This window comes from Tripterygium wilfordii, chromosome 9, assembly GCF_013401445.1.
Source record: "Tripterygium wilfordii isolate XIE 37 chromosome 9, ASM1340144v1, whole genome shotgun sequence".
Lineage (NCBI taxonomy): Eukaryota > Viridiplantae > Streptophyta > Magnoliopsida > Celastrales > Celastraceae > Tripterygium > Tripterygium wilfordii.
In genome coordinates, this window is record NC_052240.1 from 5106565 (window position 1) to 5131806 (window position 25242).

The 25242-nt window shown below is 34.5% G+C and overlaps 2 protein-coding genes and 1 non-coding gene across 3 annotated transcripts; all 3 read left to right on the forward strand.

Moving 5' to 3' along the window:
• Positions 1 to 219: 219 nt before the first annotated feature.
• Positions 220 to 326, forward strand: LOC120006741. The gene has a single exon (XR_005470084.1). It is a non-coding gene; the product is annotated as a small nucleolar RNA R71 (small nucleolar RNA).
• Positions 327 to 12358: 12032 nt separating this feature from the next.
• Positions 12359 to 14051, forward strand: LOC120005370 (dof zinc finger protein DOF2.4-like). Its single transcript, XM_038854971.1, has 2 exons — positions 12359 to 12620; positions 12846 to 14051. The coding sequence occupies exons 1-2, from the start codon at positions 12564 to 12566 to the stop codon at positions 13620 to 13622; spliced, it is 834 nt and encodes a 277-aa protein (XP_038710899.1). The 5' UTR covers positions 12359 to 12563; the 3' UTR covers positions 13623 to 14051.
• Positions 14052 to 22306: 8255 nt separating this feature from the next.
• LOC120006498 lies at positions 22307 to 22846 on the forward strand. The gene is made up of 2 exons (XM_038856553.1): positions 22307 to 22484; positions 22567 to 22846. The coding sequence occupies exons 1-2, from the start codon at positions 22359 to 22361 to the stop codon at positions 22627 to 22629; spliced, it is 189 nt and encodes a 62-aa protein (XP_038712481.1). The 5' UTR covers positions 22307 to 22358; the 3' UTR covers positions 22630 to 22846.
• Positions 22847 to 25242: the final 2396 nt, after the last annotated feature.

The following is a 25242-nucleotide window of genomic DNA, read 5'->3' on the forward strand; positions in this document are numbered from 1 at the left end:
ATCTCTGAATTTGAAGCACTAGCCTCATAAACCACGTGTCTAGGAGCATCAAGATCACGATTATCCCATTGTGAGGAATTTGCCACCACAGTCTCAATAATTTCATTGGCCTCAGTCGGTTCCTTAGCCATAATATTTCCTCCAGCAGCTGCATCTAACCTATGGCGGCATTCATCAGCCAGATGTTGGTAAAAGTATGATATAATCTGCCATGGCAAGAATTGATGATGTGGGCAACCAATCAATAAAGTTTTATATCGCTCCCAAGCTTTAAAAAGTGGTTCTCCCTTGTTCTGCCTGAAATGGAAAATCTGATCTCTAAGCCTTTGTGTCCTTGACTGAGTATAGAATTTCTGAATAAACTTAGCAGAAAGTTGATCCCAAGAAGTGATAGAATTTGGTGGCAAAGTCTTGAACCAGATCTTAGCACCTTCCTTAAGAGAAAAAGGAAATAGCTTCAACCGTATGAACTCTTCAGATATGCCCTGAATTTTTTGAGTGCCACAAATCTCCAGAAAATTATCAATGTGATCACTAGCATCTTGATTTTCCGCTCCTGAGAATGATGGGAGCATGTTAATCACATGGCATTTAAGCTCATAAGAGAGATTTGGCGGAATGGTTGGTAATACGATGCAAGATTGTCTAGTAGAGAATTGTGGCATAGAGTAGTCCATTATGGTGACAGGAGCATTTGCATTGTTGGCATTATTGCCAACTTCTTCACGATTTTCAGCCATGCTCGCTTGTTCAGAATGTTCCCCCAAATTTTTGTCACTAGACGAACTAGAGCAGGATGTAGGAGAAATAGAACGAGTGGAAGATTTCTCCTCAAGAAGATCCTTGTCTCTCTTGTTCCTTCGTGCACGTTCCAAGTCTAGATCAACAGGAAGAATTTCTGTATCTTGAGAACGCCTTCCTTGCATGAACTACAAACAAGAAAGAAAAGTATAAGGATCACTAATTATCAAGTAATAAAGAGCTAAACTAAGTATGTAAGTATCTATGTATATAAACACGAATGGATCAAATATAAGCAACCATCCCCGGCAACGGCGCCATAAACTTGTTGGGTCTAAATTAACCTTACTAGCAAGTGTACTAGTCGGCGACTACAGCACAATGATAAGCAAGGGTCGAATCCACAGGGACGGTGTTATGTTTAATCCAAATGTATATTTGCATGTATATATGGACAATGCAATCAAAAGTAAAATTCAACTCAAGATTGTTTGGTTTGGTAATTCAACTAAAACAAGCAAAGAGCAAAGTGTTTTTGGTATTTTCTTAGAATTAGGATGCAACTAATGCAAATGAGATGATTTAACAAATATGAGATAAACACCAAGGCTTCGGAATCCCCCTTGGGAAATGACTTGGAATGACATAAATTTACACACATATTTGCTAATTCGGGCATAACGAATCCGTACCTAAGTCGGTTTTAGCGCACCTAAGATAAATCTCCCTAAAATCGATTACTAGCCATCTTATTGGTCTAGGTCGGATATTCCTAAATACATTCTAGCCATCTTATTGGTCTAAACATGCATAGGAATTCATGGAGTTCTATGGAGATTAGGATTCATACAAATTGTCACCTAATTAAAGGGAGACACATTCATAATCAAGTGTTTCAAGAAGCATAATCTACTTGACATATTATTGTCTAAGCAAATTCTCCAAACAATTTCATCCAAAAACCTAAAGTGTTGGCCAAACACCACAAGCATGAATAAATTGCAATCAAACATAGAAACACAAGATTTATACCCAAATCAACTCATATGTATGTAAATCAAGTCATAAACAAAGTCATCAAACCCAAGACTTCAACCTAGCCTTGGCACAAGAGATTTAGTTACACATAATGAGAGAAAAACACAAAAGGAGAGATGAGAAAATCATGAATAAACCCAATTAGTTGAGTAAATCCAAGTTGAGCTGAAGAATCTCTCCTCCTAGCTCCAAGAATCGCCTTCCCCCTCTGGTTTCGCTCCCCAGAAAATCAGTTCTCGGTCTCCCCTCCCCCGCAGCTCGGACAAATCGCGACTTAAAACACCTCAGAAAATTGCTTTTCACGCCTAGGCGCGTTGTTTTCACGCCTAGGCGCACCACGCCTAGGCACACGCCTAGGCGTGATCCTAGGCGTGCACAACTTAAAATTCAAGTCCAACTCTCTGGACTGGGCGTGCAGGAGTGATCCTGGGCGTGCACAATTTGTGCGCCTAGGCGCGTTACCCCTAGGCACATGATTCAAATGACCATAACTTCTCCATATGACCTCCGATTTGCATGATTTTAGATTCTACGGAAAGCTTGAGATGTCTAGTTTCCAATGCCTTTTGTTGCCCTCAATTCCAATAACGTGACAAAAAGTTATGACTATTTGAACACACGAAGGTCGGTGGACATTTTCTTCAATTCAGCCCTTTTTCCGTCGCTTTTCATCCAAACCGCAATCAACCTATCAAAATACAAATCAACACATAAATACACTCATTATTTATCAAAATAAAGCTTAAGAGGGGGATATTTCTACCAAAAACAATAGGTATTATCATACCTATCATTCATCATCATCAATAGTAGAATTAGAGAAATTGCCACTTCCATCGCCAATACCAAGTTCATCATCCATATAATTTTCTCTAAGATAAACACTTTATCCATGTTTGTGCATGGTGCAAGTCCAGACTATCAAACATATGCTTGCACATTATTCACTTACACTTCTCCAACAAATTGAACTCTTGTGCTTTATTTTTGCAACCGTCATCTCCATTCTACTTCCCAAATTTTCCCTAGCATGGTCATATGAATTCAACTGGATATCTACTATCAAGCGATCTTCATAGGAAATATCCTATTTTGCATGCTAGGAGAAAATTCAAACAATTGATGAAGTTTGTGGAGTTCATTTTGCATCAATTCCCTTTAGATTGGACCATATTTTTTTAATGTTTCCTCCATAACCTATTTTGAATTTTCTCTTTTGCTACATCCATCAATTCATAAAATTTAACCCATGATAAGTCTCACTTCTGAATCAACCTTTCTTAAAACACAAACTGGGAGACCAACACTCTTAATACAATAAGCAATGTCACCCCAGAAGGACCTATCATGCAATACAGCTGCATAAGCTTTTATACCATTTGACTTCCTTGCCCAAGTACTAGAAGCCCACTTCTCTCAAGAGAACATAGTCATTAATGGTTGTTTTTGCTTGTACAAGCTTTGTTGAGTAATAAAAAAGATAGCAAATCGAGTCATTGCTGGATGAGTGATTTATTGACTTTTTGTATGAAACCTTATCAAAGCTAACACCCAAGAATGCCCACATATAAATTTCAAAGCATCCTTAGTACTTGCAATTGTCTTCTGAAACAACTTTATATTTGAAATGTCCTCCAACACCAAATCAATATAGTGAGCAGCACAAGGGGTCATGTATAACTTTATTCTCTTCTCTAAAAACCTCTTTCCAACATACACATAATTGCTAGCAATATTCGTAAGGATCAACATAGGTATCTAATAAGGATCATTGGCAACATTAAAGGGTAACCTAAACATCAAATATCACCAATTTCATCAACAATTTGATTAAGTAACCTAAACATCAAATATCCATGTTTATAATATAGAACACCCAAATTCTTCTCATGCTTTCATATGTTGCTCCTTAAGTTTAATAATATCCTCAATTTATTCTTTGAGCAATCATGTTGTCATCTTATGCATAGAAGGCGGCTTAAACCTATAGCCAAAGTTAGAAACACTATTAAACATAGGTACCTAATAAGGATCATTGGCAACATTAAAGGGTAATACCTTGGAAAAAAACCTTGTAATTTTCTTGCAAACATCCTTCCTTTCTTCTTTTTTTTCGTTAAGGATTGAGTGTAGTTTGCCTTAGCTCTAAAATTGTGAATGCATCCATAGACCCTCTCACCCTTGGCTTCGGAGCACGGGCACCTTCAATTGAGTCTGAGAAACACTCTCACTTATATTCCCACGTCCAACCATCATAATCTCATGTAGCATATGTTTAGGGTGTTTTAATTTCTGCAAAGCAAGTTGACATTTCAACATAGCATCGCAAGAGCACTTTTGCAAGGTGCAATTCCATCATGAGTGCTTGATATAAGATTCTTCAAAAGAGTAACCGTCACATAACATTGTGATTGCAGAATTTATATATAAAGTACTTCTCACCATCCACTTTCTTCCAAAATCTCAAGTATTGTCTTTCTTTAGATCTATTTGGTCATCCATTTCGTTATCTCTTTCACAAAGAAAAGGCCTATGTTGAACAGAATTGGACCAATTAGATGAAGTAGTGAACAAATTTGAAAGTGGAAATAAAATACAACCATTACACATTTACACTTGAATACAAAACATAACTAAAAGTAACCAAAAAACAAAACAGAATTGAAATTAAAGGGCAAAGCAATATTGCAAATTTGTAATTCAATCAGATAGAACTACCACTAGATAGTATATATACACATAAGTATGACAAAAATTGTATAATATATCTACATGTAATCAACTTTTCATCATTGGAACAAAGTTGAAATATAAGTGAAACAAAATTGAAACAATTTGGAAGTTGGGAAGGAGAGTTACCTACAAGTACAAACAATGATTGCACTGCCACAGTAGCAAATCGTCGGGAAGTGGGTTTCGACTTTCGAGTCTGATCAAAATTAGTTGGAGTCGCAGATCATCGGGGATGATCAAACGGTATATCGAAGTTGGTCGCAGTCCCTATTTGGAGTTTTGACCTAATTTCACACATATGGATTTCACTTTTGCATCTGGTACTCTGGTTTGACAATTTTTTTTCTTTATTAACAAAATATGGTTAAAATGATGTAGTATTCGACAAATACCTGTGAAGCGCACATATTTGTACACATTACCAATCGTGTAAAAGCTACGCATTACATCGAAAATATGTATGCATATCAAGAATCAAGAATAGTATAATTCATGCGCATCAGGTAGTATTTGGTCCATTTCCCACTAATATGCGCCTCCAAAATGCATTTCATAACTTTGGCTGAACTAAGAGCTAGAGTAATCAACACAGCTCTACTAAGAGACTTTTCATGGTACCACATGGTTGGAGCTTGTTTCTTCAACAATATCTATTAAGGAGGGACATTGACCTTTCACAGAAATCTGACAACTCTCTATCTTCCATCTAAGTTTGACAAAACTCTCTGTAGAGGACAAAACATCCCCAACCATCTCTCGAACTTTCTCATCTTTCTGACTCTTTGAGCTTCTTGAGTGACCGAGCCAAGAATTCTCTCTTCTATAAATTAGTTAGCATTATACGAGATTTAGAAGAACGAAAATTGTCATTAATGCTCCAAAGCTTATGGACCAGTGGAGTGCCTCTTCACCTCCCCCATGCTTCTGGAAAGGCGAAACCTTTGAGTAGAATTTGAAAAGTTAAAAGAATGTCCATTGTTGACCTCTTTTGACTGATTCAATCGCAAGGCCAGATCCTTTAAGCTAAGTTCAGTTCGACGCTCATCCAAGCCTCATCACGACCTTTGTTGTGGAAGCTGAACTTGTGTGGCAAGTCTACCTTTGCTATTGAGTATATGAACGGAGAGTCTGAATATCTAGTAAGTGAAATATTTTTGAACAATACTGACGCGTGCCTAGGATTCTTTAGATCCAAGCCCCTATTTCTTCGAATCTAGGGTTAGTAATCTTCGTCGCACTTCGAAGAGGATTGACTTCCCTTTTGACTGGGTTATTGAGTTCAACCTAATGTCGAGGAAGTCCCCCTAGAGATGGTGGAGGAACTCATTCCATTGTTGTCGTGGTTTAACAAGAAAGATCTTCACTCAATGGTTATAGATCAGGCCTCCTGCCTGACCTATCCGTAACTGATGACTACTGTTGAAAATGGCTCTTGGATGCTCCATGTGTGCCTTACCCCAAGGATTGCATTGGGGAATTTTAAACTCCGAGTAGGCTGGAGCATGATGAGGTGGAAAAGTGCCTTGAAGGGTGATTTATTCAACTCGATTTTGCCACATCTTACTTTCTGCTCATGCGGTAAAGCTTTCGGCCTACAAGTTCGTCATTCTTTCCTCGTATGTTTTCATATGCTCATGAACCGTAGCCAGCTGGGCGAGGAGGTCTCTTTGGGTTTTCGCCAATTTCGGTGATTAGAAAAGTGCTTTGTCTTGGAAAGATAGTTGAGGCCCCACAGTAAGCGCCAAACTTTAGGTGCTCAAACTACAATTGTTGAAAAGTCAAGGTGAGCCACCAACATTATGCAAGACAAGTAGGCAGAAGACAATCAAAAAGTTCTAGGCATTGATGGGGTGTCAGCGAAAAAGACTAGCGGTCAAGTCAGTAAAGGTGGAAGGCAAAAAAAAGAGCTGCAATGGAATCAAATATGGGTGGTTGTGACCGTGGAAAGAAGCGAGGTGGATAGAATGCTTAGAGAAAGAGAATATAAAAGAGAGTGATTTAGCTAGAGAAAGTGTAGTCTCTGCGTATTTTTAAATCGACCTCCTTTCTCTTTGGAGAAGGAATAGATTATGTAGATAATGAAGATGAGGTCACGTCATGTGAGGTCAGATCTCAAGGATAATCTGTGATGGTATGATTTGACAGTGGTATGCATTTGAAAGAATGACTTATAAGATTGGTAACAAAAAGAATCTGTCACCAATTGCGGCTCGTCTCTTGTGATAGGACGGGCGTGAGTTCCAAGGTTGCATGGAATAGCAAACATTGCAGGTTTGATGCCGAAGAAAGTTTTGTAATTGGTCGAACCCTGAGGTCGACTATGTTAATTATGACTAAGACAAATGATGAGGGTGAGATGAAGAGATACGTTGGGTGACAAGTTGCCTAAACAGAGAATGATATGGACAGGTTGTCCAGTCATGCATGTGATATGAACACTAAAAATAGAATGTATAGCTGTCATACATATGCGGTTAGTTGTGGGCCTTATTTGTGAATAGTCCAAAGAGATCATAGAGGACTTGAACATAAGCATGGGCCTTGGACCTTATTAGTCAAAGAATCGAAAGATTTTCGAGTCATACCTGAGGAAAATGAGCCCGACCAATTTTGGCCACCACAAAACCTCTCCTAAAGAATACTCCAAGAGATGGGCACGTGAGCACGATTTTGCACGAGATTTGTCTGCAGCTTCTCAATGTCTCATAGTTTTAAACATTAATTGCTTTAATTTGGTAATTAAGTAATCATAATTACTAATTAATTAATCACTCTTAGGTCTTCTATTATATATGTGATCACTTGTGAGAGAGAGATAGAGAGAGGGGGAAGTGAGAACAAGTGAACAAAAGAAAAAAAGGAGTAGGCAAAAGCTGCAAACTGAGCTTCTTTTCCAACATGGTATATATAAATAAATATACATAATAAGGGTAGCTCCTTTTTTTGCATGAAAATGAGTAAAAGACATATTCTGCAAAAGATTGATTAGATAGCATGGGTATTAGATTCTTACTCCACCAACCCATAACTATTTTTTTTAAACATTCACAAATTATATATTAATCATAATATCGCATACAAGTTTATAGAATTTAAGCTTATTGATGCAATATGGGTATTCATTCTTCGAGAAGCCTACTTGGTCCAAGCCCAAGCTGAGTCTTGATACAAAGAATCCCAAGCCCATGGGTGCTAACTATATGTCCTAGGTTTCAAAGTGGGAGAAGACAGTTTTTGAAGATCGAAGAAATTGTGTCGCAGCCGTGGAAGTGAGTTCCTTTGGTGGAGTGATTCCATCCCTTGGAGAGAGATTCTCCTCCTGTCCTAATCACATGGTTGATGGTATGTTTGTTGGTATTCCTTTAGATGGTCTATAGCTTCTCTAGTTATAGATCGTGCTCAATAATGTAGGACTTCTTGTTGGCGGTACTGAAGGAATTTCTTAGTGAAGCTATAATAGATTCATTGCTGGTTGGATTTTATTTAATATTGGAACTTTATTGAATAGTATTTTGTGTGTTGGGTGGACTACAAGCTATGTTATGTGCTGGAAGTGTGATATTTACAGTGCCCACAAGGTGTTTCATAGAAGTTCCCAACCATTTTGTATTACAATGGGTTTTCTTAGTTAAGTTTGTAAGTGTTCTTTGCTTGGTGTGATTCTATTTGCATTACTTATGGCCTTGTACATGATTCTATTTGCATCACAGCTTAGTAGCTTACACAAAACAAAAACTTGTGTATTTTGACTATTAATATCTCATTTCAATTTTTGGCCTCCATAATTGATTCTACTAGCATAATCCTCTTCCATATGGATCATAAGAGTAAGTTCTTACTCTAATGGCTTGCTTGTTTTCTCTAGAGATTGTGGATTCAATTTCCTACTTCAAGTCTGTATCTGAAATTTTCATGTGTTTATTTCACGTGTCCATAAATTTGTCCAATGTACATTCAAAAAGTAGTGATGCAGGCAGCTTCTCATGTAAGGAATTTTATAAACAATCACATATTCATGTTAGTTTCTTCTAGTTGGATTTTTCTTCTGATACTTTGGATATTTTTGTTTGACCACAGTTGTTCATGTGTTCCATATAAAATGAATACAATTACTGAATCCTTAAATTTCCAAAAAAAAAAAAATATTTCTTATTTTCTAATTATTTGCTATCAATCACAACTCACAAGTCAATAAATTGCATGTCAATAACAAAAACATGTGGGGTTGGAAAATATTGTTGTTCCATCTTTGTATCATAAGTAACAGGGATGTAGTCAAGATTTCCAACGAGGGAGGACACTATGAGGGTTCGGGGATAGCGCCCCTGAAATATATTTTTTTTGGGCTATTTATATATATATTATTAAAAATTGACAAATAAAAAGCAAAATAAAATTGATCTACCTATAAAATATGTTAACTTTATAAAAATAAACTAAAAAAATTTCTTCCATCAACTAAAGGAAAGCAAAAACATCTGAAATTAATAAAAAAAGAAATTATCTATTAAAGTAAATTAAATAAAAAAAGAACCAGGAACAACAATATAAAAGTAATTTTTAAGAGTTATAGTGACCTCAAATGACTGAATTAAAATAAACATATATATCTTGCAGTTGTTGATACTTTTATATAGTAAAGAGTTATAATGCTCGTCCAATAATTAATCCACACAATATATAGATACATACACACACAAATTTTTTTTTTTAAGTAAGCGGGGGGAACTCGATCTTGATACCAATAAATCGATTATATGTCTTAACCACTTGGGTTTTTGTTATATATATAATAAACTTATATATTCGCGGAACAAACCCTGATTTGTCTCACCATCTTTGACATTTTGAAGCCATCAAAAAAATCATGAATATCTACTTTTTAGCCGAAACAGTCCTAGAGCAGCTACAAACTCAGATATGCCTCTATTCCTTTTTTGACTAACATTTGGTGAATCTGAGTCGCACAAGATAATTTCAATTTCATTCCAAGTTTTTTGTTTTTGATGATCTGAAATTTAGGAATGTTTGTTTATTTTCAGACTACTGTCCAATAATGGAATCCCTTTAGGCGCGTAGGTGTAAGTCACTTTCGAGAAATAATCAACGGTTGAAATGTAATCAATCAAACAGGATCTCATTAAAGTTTCAACGAAAATCTCGGCCTCATGTTCATGTGGGGACCTTCTAACTAAAGATGGGGATGGCAAATTGGCAATGGCATCACCAACTTTTTCGCAGACCCAGATACACACAGATTTAGAGAAATGGGCCATGCATATATATATATATATATATATATATATATATATATATATATATATATATATATATATATAGCATGTGGGCTTAAGGAATATAGACAAGAAGGTGGTGTGGGACCAACAAGGATACGACGTGGCAGGAGGAAAAAGTAGGTATCCTCCCACGGTTGGCGTCTGATGTGGACTAATCATGTATTCCCACTCCGACATCCGGCGGCTTAGTTTGGCCACCACCAATACCATGACCAGTCACCACCTCTCTTGCTTTAATTACTTAGCCCTAGTGAAGCTTACCTAATTGTTGTTTGTCTATGTGATAGCTTTTGAACCTTACATGTGGACGTGTATGATTGATTTGGCCAAATGCAGACTGTTTTCAGTGGCATAATCTGAGATTATCTGTAGCTAATTATTCTCCTTCGATTTAATTAAGTGTGATCTATTAACTTATGTGGTCAATTACGATGCCACTGTTTGGGTTTCAGTTTTCAGATTGATTAAGCGACTTTGAATTGACCGGCTAGCCTACTTTGACGTTTGTCAAATTTGTACAATTTTCTTACCATAATCTGATTTATTTGTTACTTATTAATACATCAATCTTCTAATTAATGCAAGTCATATAAATATATATATAGTTATATATTCATCAGTAATGTTATTATTATTATTAATATTAATTTGAGCGGCGACTCGAATCCAGATTTTGCTAGCTCCTTAAATCCTAAACCTAGACTTGAAACATACTAAATCTATCTATCTTGAAACTCTTCGATTTCCTGAAATATTTGGAGAAAGTGATGCGATCCAATTAGCTTGAAATCTAGATGGGTCAAACACCCATGGTTTCTCATTTATTGAAATGTTTGGAGCTTATATGTCACGTGGCGCAACCGCGTTAATCAATATTCTACTTAATTTATGTATGTAATATGATATTTTAAAAATAATTTATATATGATATCTGTTAAAATTTAAAATTGATATTTTCGTTGTCAATTTTTGCGCATTGTTTGGCTCCCAAGTAGTATTCATAACATTCAGGGCACCATATTAAAGTAAAAAAATAATATGTCTTAATCTATGTTCAAACTTTTGGCAAAACACCCTTATAACACATGCGCTCTAATTTTAAAATATTTAATATACTAAACCAAGTTGAAAAAATAAGATATGCTAAAATATTTAATATTTAATGAGTGTATATGTCTTGCTCACAAAAGCGTGAAATTAAATATAGATCAAATACTTTGTCTCAGATTGCTCTAGGTTAAACATATATATATTAATATATTTTCAAAGATTAACAGATATATTAATAGAATTAAATGATTCTCAAAATATATATATTAATAGAGAAATTCTCTTATGAGATCCTCAAATAAGGTCTGAAAATGAGGTTCTGACTTTTAGGATTCACTTTTAGGATTCGAAATAATTTTAAATTTTTTTAAAAATATATTTGTATTTTGATTAGTTTTATGAACCCAACGAATACTTTTTGTTTGAAACAAAAATCAAATACAATCAGAAAAGTACAAGAAATATTTTTTATTTTATATCTAACGATCCAGAATTATCATACACTTTTTATGTTGAATTTTATTTTTTTTGGAATAAAAAATATGTCGTTGGGTTTGTAAGACAAATCAAAATTTAAAAATATTTTTGCAAATATTTTTCAAAAAATTTTGAACCCTAAAAGTCAGGACCTCATAAAAGAATTCATATATATATATATATATATATAGACTTTTCACATACGCACGCATCAATTTTCGCACTTGCTTTTCAATCATAGATACAGCGGACCGCCATTGAATTTTGAATGCATATGGTTAGTGGACATGTGAGAATTCTTTTATATATATATAATTCAGAAAATCCACAGCAGACAAAGGTGATGAAAAGAATAATGTTGAATGGATCACTCGGTAAGTAACGCTTTTTTATGGCTAAAATATCAATTCAATCTATATTCACTCTATTCGCAAAATACCTTTTACACATGGTTGGTGAGTCTTTTCATAAATTATTTCCCCTTAGCATGTCAAACCGGACAAATATATTTAAATTTCCATGCAAAAAAAATATATAATGCACGTAATTCCTTTACACATGGTTGGTGAGTCTTTTCACAAATTATTTCCCATTAGCATGTCAAACCGTAATTATCATAAAATAGAAAGGACAAATATATTTAAATTTACATGCAAAAGAGAAAAAAAATAATGCACGTAATTTCTCACACAATTTCGATGCAAAATTGAAAAAGGTGATAAGGAGACAGAGAAACAAAGGTACATTCGATTATGACCCCCTTCCACCCAAGACCCCTCCACCAACACTTCTCAACTTTTCCATTCTTAATTCAATTTAATTATTAAGCATATTAATTAACAAATAATTTAGTATTACATCAACTCTCTCTCTCTCTCCCCCACACTATGCATGCAAGGTCACGACTCACTAATCACTTTTTTTGGGTGCTGTGCAAAAAGCTTAAACGTTAAGGAACTTAGTTCCAAACCCTAAAAATTTAATAAAACAAAAAGAGGATTGGAGAGAGAGAGAGAGGGTTGTAAATAAATAAACACTAGTACTCCTTATTCCCTTTATCTTTTTTCATCATCACCTTCTCTTTCTCTCGTTAATTCTCTGCAACTCATCTTTCTTTGCCTGATGTGATTCTCCACCATATCCTCCTCCAATTCCCCCCACCCCCCACAACCCCCATCAACCTTTACAAAAGAAAGAAAAGAATTAAAGCTCAAGTTATCAACAATTATGGTTTTCTCTTCATCTATTCCAGTCTATCTAGATCCATCCAATTGGCAACAACAGGTAAGTAGATTTAAAATCCGTTAAATTCTAATTCCTTTTCTTTCTAACATACAAGGCTTCCTCACCAAAAAAGATGAATAATATTCCCATGTATATATACATATATACCTCCTTTTAGTTTTATGATCTTCTCTTGAATATACCATATATTTGATTTTGATTTCATATGTATCTTTCTTTTTTATGCTTAAATTTTTTTTTCGTTATCACCTTTTGATTTTGTAGCAACTTAATCAACAAAGTGGAAGTGAAAACTCTCAACTGCCACCACCTCATCCCGATGGTGGTGGTGGCGGTGGCAGTGGTGGTGGAGGGTCAATCAGGCCTGGTTCGATGGCTGATCGAGCTAGGTTAGCCAAGATACCACAACCTGAGGCAGCTCTTAAATGTCCAAGATGTGATTCCACAAACACTAAGTTTTGTTACTTCAATAATTACAACCTCTCACAACCTAGGCACTTTTGCAAGACCTGTAGAAGATACTGGACAAGAGGAGGTGCACTAAGGAATGTCCCGGTCGGAGGTGGTTGTAGAAGGAACAAGAGAAGCAAAGGAAGTGGCAGATCAAAGTCTCCGGTTACATCCGGGTCTAACTCCACCAGTGCACTTGCTTCTAATAGTTGTTCTTCTACTATGTTAGGTCATATGCCCCCTCAAGGAACACAATTACCACTTTTACCCCCTTTGAATCATCTTAATGACTATAATTCTAGGGGCATTATTGGCCTGAATTTTTGTGGAAATCAGGCGCCGGTGGCGGAGGCTGGTTGTGGTGATATGGAATTTCAGATTGGGAGTGGTAATTCAAGTGGTGCTAATGCATCTATCATACCAAATGGAATTGTTGACCAGTGGAGATTACAACAAGTGCATCATCATCAATTCCCTAATTTCTTGGGTAATTTGGAAGAAACAATAACAACAAATGGGTTGTACCCATTTAATCAAGGTACTAGTAGTACTCATGGAGGCTATGTTGGTCAACTTAGGTCAAAGCCATAGGAGAGTGTGGTTGCCCAATTGGGTTCAGTGAAAATGGAAGAAAATCATCATCAAGGGTTGAATTTGTCAAGGAACATTTTGGGACTCAATAATCCGGGAAATGATCATCAATATTGGGGTACTGGCACTACTGGCAATTCATGGAGTGATCTTCCTACTGCTTTTACTTCCTCCTCAACAAGTCATCTCTTATGACTTCCATGCATATTTCTTACCTAACCCAAGAAGATCTATAGCAGCTGATGGCTAATGGGAGAGGATGATATGCTGAAGAAAGATAGATATGGTAGGCTTTCTAGTCTAGAAATTATTTGCTGTTGTTTTTTTACTTTGTTTTGATTTTGTTGATGTTTGGGTATGTTAGTTAATAGAAACTAATACCTGGTTTTATATATATATGGAGTTTGATATCTTACATTGGGGGCTAAATTTGTTATAAATATTATGAAAATGAAATTGTACTAATTAGTAAATGATTGTGAAAACTAATTCATTCTTTTTTTTTTTGTGTGTGCTTCTTATTGTTCAAATGTATGGTTTCAATCACTTCCACTGCAAAATTGGGAAAAATCAAATTACATATTGACTTTTCCCCATATTTTTTTCTAGTTAATTAAGTTAGTAAAAGATATATATATAGACACACAGCAACTTAATGCTCCAAAATTAAGGTTAAGCTTGGCAGATGGATCCAATATGTCTGCAACTCTTCTCTCCCGATCCCATTCCCTGCAACTCCCTCTCTCTCTCTCCATCAACATCTTTGTTGTACATGGAAGATGAGTTATGAACTGACTTTATACTGATGCACTCACTTCTTTCAAGTAATCTATTTTGGGAACTTCAAATTCCTAGATATATTTTGCTTTTATGGAAATTTTTCTTAACTCCCTAGGAAAAAACAGTTGAACGTACGTACATATAAGTTTGTGCCTATATATGCATGCTTGTGACTATCAGTCAAGATTTGCAATAATATTGATACTTTGATAGTACTATTTCTTTCTTGTTTTGCGTTGGACATTGCATTTAATATTAATGATTATGTAATTATAAGGGAATTGACCAGTTGTGTGTAGTCATTTAATTTGTTTTATGTGCAGTACTTCACTTCTACTCACTAAACTAGCTACACAGAGAAACTACAAAGAAAAGCCAAAATATTACCCAAAAAAAAAAAACCATGCAGAATTTCCTTAGTAAACTAAAATATAACGTAAGACCAAAACAGAGAAAGTCAAAGAAGAAACTCTTAACAAGAAAACAAAAAGCCTTGGTTTTGTTTTATTTTTGGTTTCTGTTTTTTTTTTTTTTTTTTTTTACTTTGTATGTATATATATATACATATGATCTCTCATGTCACACATTTTTATGATTTTTTTTGTTTAGGGTTATGAGTGATGTCATTTGGGTCTACGTGTGTTTTTTTTTTCCTTTACATGGGATGGGAATGGAATCTTGTGTGTCCAGGATTTGCTTTTGTAATAACCAAGGCTGTTTTACTAACGAGGAACAAAGCTATCCAATACTGTCAATAAAGCAAACCTCTCTCTCTCTCTCTCTCTGTGAGAGAAGAGAAAAGTGAAACAATTTAATCCAAAATTTGTTAATATTATGTGTTAAAGTTGTCACATTTTAAGTTATTATATCACCTTAATAACAATCTATTAATACGAACTTTTTCACTAGCAACTAGGTTCCTGATCTGATGGTTGATTTTAAGTGGCTTGATCCAATGGTATGCACAAGATCATTTTATACATCTGATATGAACCTAACTTTGGATCATCAGGTTTGTGTATACAGAAGCTTCCCATTTTACGACAAGATAAATTCGATCAAAATTCAACGTGTGGTCTCAAGGGTATTCGCTAGTGGATATGTGGAAATATACATGACAAAAAGTATATATATGAAGTTATGCGCATTGCGCATGTGTAGTGAAATATCCATAAATGTTAAGACATATGTTATGCGCATAGGAGTGTTAATTGTAGTTGATTCTCTCTGTGTAGTGTGTGCATGTGGATGACCACATGAATGTCTGGGTAGGCATGACATGTCAGTCTGCTTTTTCATGGCAGCTTTGGCTTTTGAGTCGTCATTGTTTCTAGCTAGGGAGAGAGTCTATGTGAGTATATATATTATGCATATATATTGCCTATATATATTATCATAGATTCCAGTGTATCACGCTCTTCCACATGTGCTCAATCATATATTACATGCTTTAATTTAGATTCTGTGGTCATTTCTAGAGCCTGTGTTAGCTAGGGAAGAATATCTACTTTTTTTTTTTTTTTTTAGTCAAGTGGAAAGTAGGGAAGGAAAATACATGCACAGACGGCAAACATATCGCTTCAAAGTGACGTGAGAGTAGATTGAGTGCACAATCCGCCTCACCCCTAAAACCATGTCAATTTTGGGAGGCGTTAAACCTCGTATAAACCACACTATTAGAAATCTATAACCCCATAATATTATTTGTTTTGGATTATCTGGTTTCTGTTGATATATCAGGCCCGCACGACTTTGTTTATCTTGAGTCCGAGTTACTACGGGCTGAATGCCAAATCACAAGGCAAACCCAACTTCTACTGATCAAAGTCTAACTAACTGGCTCGGAAAAAGTCCCATCCGAATGGTATATATGATCTTAACACACGCTTCTCACTTTTTACCGAGGAATGTGGGACTTGGATGGTTAATGCCCACCTAGCTCCTACTTTGGACATGCCACAAACAAATATCTAATGTAGAACTAGTGGCACTATATTTATAACCAAACCACTTAGAAGGATTGAAACGTCACATTTTAACAATTACACGAAATTCAATCGGGTGACACGGGTTGAAACTTATGGCTCCGTTTGGAGCTTCAGCTCCTTATATATGATGGCATTCTTTTGTATGCATAGGCTATATATTATATAAGTTAGGGGTTGTGACTACTTTTTTGGTGTTTGTATTTTTTTATGTATAAATATGTATAGTATAAAAATTATACCATTGAAAAATAAAAAATTATGCTCCACACTCTTGTTGGATGAACTTTTCATTTTTTTATCTATTTGAAAAAAAATGGATAGTTTAATTTTATTTTGGTGCGAAACATTGTGCAAAGTATACTAACAAATTAGAAACATGCAATTACTAAATAAAGTATAACAATTCCTAAACTTTCTGCATCAGCGAGCTTAATTTCCACCATTTTGTCCTTTTTTTTTTACGAAATTTGATCGTTTGAATTTATTTAAAAACGAAACTTATATAGAGTGTAAACTAACAAGATTGATACTTAGAAACACTAAATAGAGTACAACGTTCCGTTTAAGAGGTTCAAATTGTTAAATTCTCTTTATGGATGAACTTTTCATCTCTTTGTCAATGTTGGATGAAACTTGATATTTTGCCTTTTTTGGGTACAAAACTTTTGTGCGAAATCTAAACTAACAACTTTGACACATACAAACACTAAATAGAGAACAACGTCCCCTTTGAGGGGTCTAAATTGTTCAACTATATATCTTCTCGGTCACCTTGCCGTCCATTTTGGATGAAATGTGATATTTTGGTCTTATTTTGGTGTGAAACATTTTACTAAGACTAAACCAATAAGTTAGACACATACAAACACTGAATGGAGAACAATGGTCTCTTTTGAGAGATAAAAATTGTTGAATTCTCTTCATGAACTAAATTTTCATATTTTTATCATTTTTGGACAAAACATGTTCATTCAATAATTTGGCTATATTTAGGCGTGGAACTTTTTATGTAGCCAAAACTAACAAATTAGATACCTAGACACTAAAGAGAGTACAACGATAAAAATTGAGGGGTCAAATATTTCTCAATAAATATGGATAAATGTACCAACGTCAAGAAAAATAATATGAAATTAAATTATTTTTTTAAAAAAATTATGAAGAGGAGCCAAGGCGCAAATAAGCTTAAGCTCTTGAATACCTTTGGACATAACATGTTGATCCAACTCATCACTTCACCACCAGTATCCTCATTTTCAGACTATAATATCTATATATTAACCATCCAAAAGTCATCGAATTAGTTGGGAATGAATCCTTCTAGTCGAGATCTAAGTTCAAACTCTCCATATTTATGGTAATCAATCCCTAACCAAGTCTTCCCGCTCTAGTAGTCATGGGTCCGATTCCTTCATGAGCACGTACATCAAATTATCATATGCTTGTTTGGCACGCTTAGTTTATTGGATCCCAATTTTGGTAGTCAATCTCAAAATCAACCCCTAAACTAGGGTCCATTAAAGATCTAATCAAACTTTAGGATCAAAGTGACACAATATATAATTAATTGAATTAAATTGAGGGTGTATAATATATGACTTCATATATCACTACACCTCCAAAGCATTAATATATAATGGGGACAAAGATCACTCATCATAATCCACTTTGTTGATCCTCAATCAAAAGTTTCATTAAACGACATAAAGTAACTAAAACCACATAATTTGTATTCTATTGGTCCTTAATTATATTCTGGTCAAAGCTTGTAGGCGATGGAAATTATTAATCACAGAATATGACTATTATTATATATATAATTAATTGTACAATATTGTACGTTCTTTCAAGTGTTTGCTTCTACGATGGATGCCGGAAATCTTGTTTATCAATCACTTGAAATTAGGTCTAAATTTAGTGGATACTTGATATATCAAGAGCCACTTAAGAGGATAATTTGGACCCACACCAACCCATCTTTGCTCTAGTCTTTTAAGTGCTTGTAATTTTGTAACATTATTGGGTGATCTCTTAAAAATTTTATGATACACAAACACCAAGACAAAATGGAATATTTGAAACTAAAGCAGCATTGGAGCAGCAATAATATTTTTCACTACATCACTTAATATTTATAGTACGGGAAGATTGAAAACTTTTTGTAAAGACAACTAGTGATATTACTTTTTCTTTCTTTTATTTTTTCTATAAAGAGGGGGATACTTCATAGATTTAATTTATTAATAGCCTTCGTTTATGGCAGAGGAATATCATAGTTACATTCATAAAAGAGAAAAGAAAATAAACAACAATACCGTAATATTACTTATGAATGAAGATAGAACTTAACACATGAAAAGAAGGATTAAATGATTAATTATGTAATTAGATTAGAGTGTATTTATTAATGTGTTGCTTGCCTCCTACATGTAGGAATGATGTTTGGAAATATTTTCCACTAACAAGGTCTTGATTTCTATGGATATCACAATAATCGTTTTTTATTTTAGGATTATGTAGTGACTTAATTGCCCCATCAAATTAATAATATTGTACAATTGCTTTGATATTATATTAATTAGGAAATAAAGGCTAAATCAAGAAATGAACAAAGAAAATGGAGGCAAATGATCAAGTATAAGCAATGGAGAAAAAGTGTAAGAGGTTTCCATTAACCTTATTTAAAACTATTTATTTGAAAATTAGATTAAAACCCAACACATACTCGTACAATCTAAATATTAGCATCAAATCATAGAAAATCGTTTGAATGAAAGATAATTTTTAGAAATAGAATAACTAAACTAGCTTTTGTTAATAAATAGTAAATAGAAAGAAGGCGACTCTGAAGAAGGAAAATTTCAACCACAAACATAATTTTTCGTGGTATTTCACCAAAAAAAAATAAAAAATACCAGAACATAATCTGTATCCCGAAAGATCCATTATAGTATCAACATTTCATCACTACTTGTGGGAAGGAAGCATATGCATTAATAAGGTATATTTTTAATTTTCTGATAATTTTAGATTTTACAGAGTATATAGTGATTTTTCGAAATTTTCTTAATAACAAAATTTGATACATTTTTTTGAGAATAAACCTGTATATTGAAAAATCTGGCATACGATATTAATATTGAATTAATATAAAATATTTTCAGAAAAAGTTAACCATATTGATTCTTCAAAATCATGAAAGGCTCCAAATACTCCCACGCGAAGTAGGAATGTTTACTTGAATGTTTTTAAATATAGTTTGCATATACATTGGATTTGGAAGATATATGCATGTATTGTATCATATCATATCACATATAATAAAAGTTGGATTCTACATTTTCTTGATTGAAATAAATTACTAAAATAATTACATCAATAATATTTTCATTTTATGGTTCAATCTATTACTCTATCTAAAATTGTAAGTCTAGATGTGATTTCGTGGCGAGTAGGCGTTTCAATTTTTTCTATTGCGTTTGGGCTTGCTTTTCTTTATTTCTAATCGCTATGATGGGCAGTTGGTGTGAGGTGTGCGAACCAGTGTTGTGGTGTGGTATTTTGTCTTTTTCCTCTGTCGGGTGGTATTTTGTCTTTGTTCGTTGTACGGTATTAATGTAGAATGAATTTTTAAAAAAACCATTAATGGGGGGATTAATTAGTTCATATGAGGGGCACATTAAGAATAGAGTAAGACAAACTTTTATCACTAAAGGAGCAACCAAATACGTTCCAATCATATAATCACATCATTATTCTTCTTTTATGTGTTAATTTCTATCTTCATTCATAAGTAATAGCACTATTTACCTTTACAAAAAGTTTTCAATCTTTTCTGGCTGTTATAGGTACAGCTGATAAATATGTAGTGATGTAGACCTTAATTAGTGCTAGAGGTCATGTGAAAATTGATGTTGCTAAGCAAACACATTAAAGTGCATATATACCCCGTAAGTTGATTTGAAACATACGAGACCTAAAGGAGTGAATTTCTTTTGTCATTTCAATTTTGAAAAGCAATTAATAATTGGAATGCGCAAATTAATAATTTATGTACGTCCGCAATTCAGAATTTCTACATACATATAATAATAACAACCATCTTTTGTATCATGAGCTATGACTAATTTCCAAAGCCTACAAGATTTGACCAGAATTATTATAAAGACCAATGGAATGCAAATTATATGGTTTCCAGTTACATATTGTCGTTTAATGAAACTTTGATTGCGGAGAAAAAAAGGAATATGAGACGAGATCTTTGTCTTTAATAGACTCTCAATTAATTCAATTAATTGTGTCATGTGTGTTAACTATCCACACCGATCTGGTAGAATCAAACAATATGACCAATCTCCATAACACTTGATACGCTTTTTTATAAGACAGTCACACAGGCATTGCCCCAAAGTGTGAACAATTGATGTTGCTAAATTCTTAAATTATAACATGATATCGGAGCATATACTAAGTCCAAAAGGACCTCCACTTATTTAGGTCATCTGTTGAGACTTTCGGATTTTCTTATGGACAGACACCCACAGGTGGGGGGTCACTTGTAAGGCTTTTCTGATGATCAATGGATGGACACTCAAATGTGAGAGAATCCTAACTTGTATAGTCCACTTGTTGAGTCTAACATAACCATGTGGTTGAAAAGCTGAAAAACTTAATTACTTTGCTAGAGACTTAGGAGACAAATAACTCAAAAATTATAACTTGGATCAATAACTCTGTGGAACACTCCATAGGTACGCGATTAACAAAGTATGATTATGCAATCTGTCTAGATTGTATACACAGTCCCATTTTGCAAAACAATATATTTGGAATTTGATATTCAAGCTTTTGAATAGAAAGATCAGAGTATTCAAGAATTTTATTTTGCTATGGCAAATCTTTGGGATCAATTGGCTCTTACAAAGTCACCAAAATTAAGAGCATGTACTACATACGTTGCTCGTAGAGAAGAATAGAGATTGGTTCAGCTTTTGATGGCATTACTAGATGATTTTGAAGGACTTTATGGGACAATTCTACATCATACTACTTTTTCTTTTGTTGATTTAGTTGTCAGTGAACTCTTGGCAGAGGAAATACGTTTTAAGTCTCATACTAAAAAAGGCATTCTATCCGCTGCTAGTCCATCTGTTTTTGCAGCTCATTCGCAGTCTCCAGTAAATTCTCAGAACAAGCTTCAGTACTTCACATCTATCATTGATGAATGTTGATTCTTGGAAGGCTCAAGTTGTTGAATAGAACTCAATAATCCCAGCAGCCCAACTCTCAACAACTTAACTCTTGGAAATCTGGCACTCAAGCACAAACCCAGCAGTCTCCCACATGGAAGTTTGGAAATCTCAACAACAAACTTTCCTGACTAAACATCCTACTACTAAACCTACAATACCATCGTGAGACTCCTTGTGTTTTGAAAAATACTCGTCTTCTAGTCCCACAATAGCAGTTCTTGCTGAGTAATTTCAACGATTCCTTGCTACTCAGCGACATGTTTTGTCTACTTCTTTCAAAACCCTCTAAATACCAATCAAATGCCCCCTTAAAATTAGAATATCTAGCACTACCGAAATTATTATACAAACAATATGTTTTAGATTTCGTGTAAATTTTCAGGTATTATTTTATAGATAATGCTTGAGACTCCATATTGTGACCCCCAACCATTGACTTGAAAGTTGACACACGACCTTAGCCATCCAACAAGAAGAAGACAACAATGAAGTGTGAGACAAAAAAAGAACCAAATCGCCATGTCAAGGACCGGCACAGCAAGGCTGACTGAGCCAATTGGGCCTACTAGAATAAGCCCATAGTTTAGTTTACAAAGAATAGCTTGCCAGCCCAGCCCACATCTTTCTCATAAGCCTAGCCTTTTATTTCCCCCCTAATAAACACTAAACACAAAGCATCAGTGAGAAAAGTAAATTATACTAGAGCGAGAGACAGAATGCACAAGAAATTCGGAGGTAGGCAGCCAACAGGGACTCCATCGTTGGCATGGTCTTGTGTCGTTGTCGTTGCCTCTCTTCTTGCTGGTGCCTCCGTCGTCCACAATATTTACAAGCCTAACCTTGTAGGCGTTGTTGCATTTTGAACACCCATAAGCTGTTTGATAAAATGCCTCACACAATACTTTCCTTTTCTTTTGTCTGCAGACGTTGCCTCCCGTGGAAAGCGACGATGAGTCTAAGAGCAAGCAACCTGAGAAGGGACAGTAATCGTCAAAATTGGATTCTGCTGTTTTGGTGCGTGAAATTGTTTGCATTGGGAGTGGTTGTGTGAACTTTTGTCCTGCGTATGATTGTTTTATAGCTGTACCAAATTTTAGTAGTTTTGCTTCTCTGCTAAGCACATTTTTGCCATTGAATTAATTTTTTGAAAATTGTTGATTTGGGAACCTAAACAACGCTTGAAGTTTTTGTTTTTTCTGGTTCATTAATTCGTTAACAAAGAATGTCTTCCCACTTGCAGCGTTTGAAAACCCTTGCTTAAAATTTTGTGCTTAGATTCTTGCAACACAGGACCATTGAGGATTAATATGGTACTTCTACTTTATAATCTATTGTAGGGCTGTTATTGGTACGGTTACCGTTACCAAACACGGAATACCGTTACCATACCAATTCTTTCGGTAACTCAAAAAATGTTACCGTTACCGTTACCGGAAGAGTCGGTATACCGATGGTCGGTATACCGATCGATCGGTAATGGTAAGTCGGTAATTGGTAAATTTACCAATTCTTAAACTTATTTAAAAAAGAGAAAGAAAAAAAAAATACATCAAGTAGTATTGTGTTTAATAGTCATTGTATGAAAGTACAACACTTTCATCTTGCCTACAATACCAATAATAAAAGTAATAGATTAATGAGAAGGATCATTGTGCTACATGTGAATAAGAGAAAATACCTATCAATCGGAGAAAAAAAGAAAGGAGAATTCACATAACATTATTCCAACAATCTATAACGGAAAATCTTTCATTTCATTAATTTCTAATATTTTTAGTATCCGAAGTGTTTTAAACTCCATAGCATGAAAGCTAGAAGAAACAAGATAAATAAAGATAAAAGACCATAATGGAAATGGAGAAGAAAAGCATGTAATCAATACCAACAAAGCATTTTGTTATGTAGCAAACGCTGCTTTAAAGTTAATGAAATTGCTACGAGTGATATATAAATGATAACCCTAAAAATAATAAATGGTCTAGATTAAATTAGATCAATCTAATGGTCATAATTAAATAAAACTAAAACTAAAAATAATATTAATATATATTTAATATATATGTCGGTAATCGGGAAATTTACCGGTTTTGAACTTTGCTTACCGTTACCGTTACCGAAATCATCGGTAAATTTACCGTACCGAACAATTGGTAACGGTATACCAATCTTCTGTTATTTTCGGTAACCAATTGATCGGTAATGGTATACCAATGGATAATTTACCATACCAATAACAGCCCTAATCTATTGTGTACAATAGTATTATTAATGGGACCAGTTTTTCAATCCCAAGTTATGAAAACCATGCGTTAGGCTAATGGCTTGTAAGTTTTGTGAACTTTTGTTGCATTGTCTAGATGACCATACTTTTTCTATAGAAATCCAATTGTCTACGAACTGGTTTAACTCAGTCTTCTTCTCATTAAATCTTCCATTGTTTCTTTTTTCTAGCCAAACTAACCAGCAGCTGATAAGGAAAATACATTTTAAATTAGTAGGGCTTTCTCTTTACCCCTATTTTGTCACTCCATGCTTCAAGCAACCAACTTGTAGTATAAATTCTCATTCATGAAATCAGTTTCAGTTATTTTTTTTCCTTCTTGTCTGCTGAATTTGAGAGATAAGTAGTATCAGGTTCGGTAAATGAATTGCAAGGAGCACCATTTGTTATTTGCTGGAATGGACTTTTTGCAATTGTTACATACTTCAATGGGAAATTGGCCATGACATAAGGATGAAGGAAAATAAAAGGCAGAAGCTGCTACTTGTTGGCACAGTAACTACTTCTGTTAGACACTAAAGCAGTGTTGGCTAATCAAAACAAGGTCGCAAAGGAACAACCTACAAGGCCTCCGACTTGACTTTAAACACAAAATTGGAGACCAACCTGATTTTTTCCGATTATTTTTGCTTCCTTTTTTTTCTCTCTATATTTGACTTATCTTCTTGGATATATATGTGTGTGTGTGTATTAGCTTCTTGTAGTTTCTTTGTGAAAACGTACATAAAGCTTGAATGGAACGTTAATGTGCCTTTGGGCCATTCCCAATTGCTGAGTTTACCAATTCACATCATCCCTCTTGTTGTTGCTGAACAATACTTTCAATTGGTGTCTTCTTCCACGGTGACTGGATTGTGTCTTGTTCAATGGATGATTTTGAAAACCCTTATTCTCCATTGTGGAGACAACATAATTTCCTTGCTTCCATATCAGGATTTGACTGGAAATAAATATCACATGTGACCCTTGGTTAACGGTTGTTATTCATAATAGTTCAGGGGCTTGTTTGACCCGAAATGAAGTTGAAGGACTCAATTGACCCAGTAGTCAAAGTTTAGGGGTTTTTTGGTAAGATGATACTATTTTTCCAAAATAAGATTTCTGAAACGATCTTAATCGATCCCATAAAGACTAACTTAATTTAACTATTGTACCTAACTTGATGTATGATTGAGAATTGGTGTAGTCAGGTGTACAATAGAAACTTGAATGATAAAATTAAAGAAAACTAACAAAGAAGTAAAATTCAGATTTTGGTATTCAATAAGAGAAGAAGACTAGGGTAACAATTTCATCTGGCAATTCTATCACAAGTATTC

Excerpts from the sequence above, each read along its gene's own strand:
- LOC120006498 (XM_038856553.1), top strand. The coding sequence starts at position 22,359 with ATGCACAAGAAATTCGGAGGTAGGCAGCCAACAGGGACTCCATCGTTG. Across the intron at positions 22,485-22,566 it reads ATATTTACAAGCCTAACCTT|ACGTTGCCTCCCGTGGAAAG; the intron begins GTAGGCGTTGTT and ends TTTTGTCTGCAG.
- LOC120005370 (XM_038854971.1), top strand. The coding sequence starts at position 12,564 with ATGGTTTTCTCTTCATCTATTCCAGTCTATCTAGATCCATCCAATTGG. Across the intron at positions 12,621-12,845 it reads CATCCAATTGGCAACAACAG|CAACTTAATCAACAAAGTGG; the intron begins GTAAGTAGATTT and ends TTGATTTTGTAG.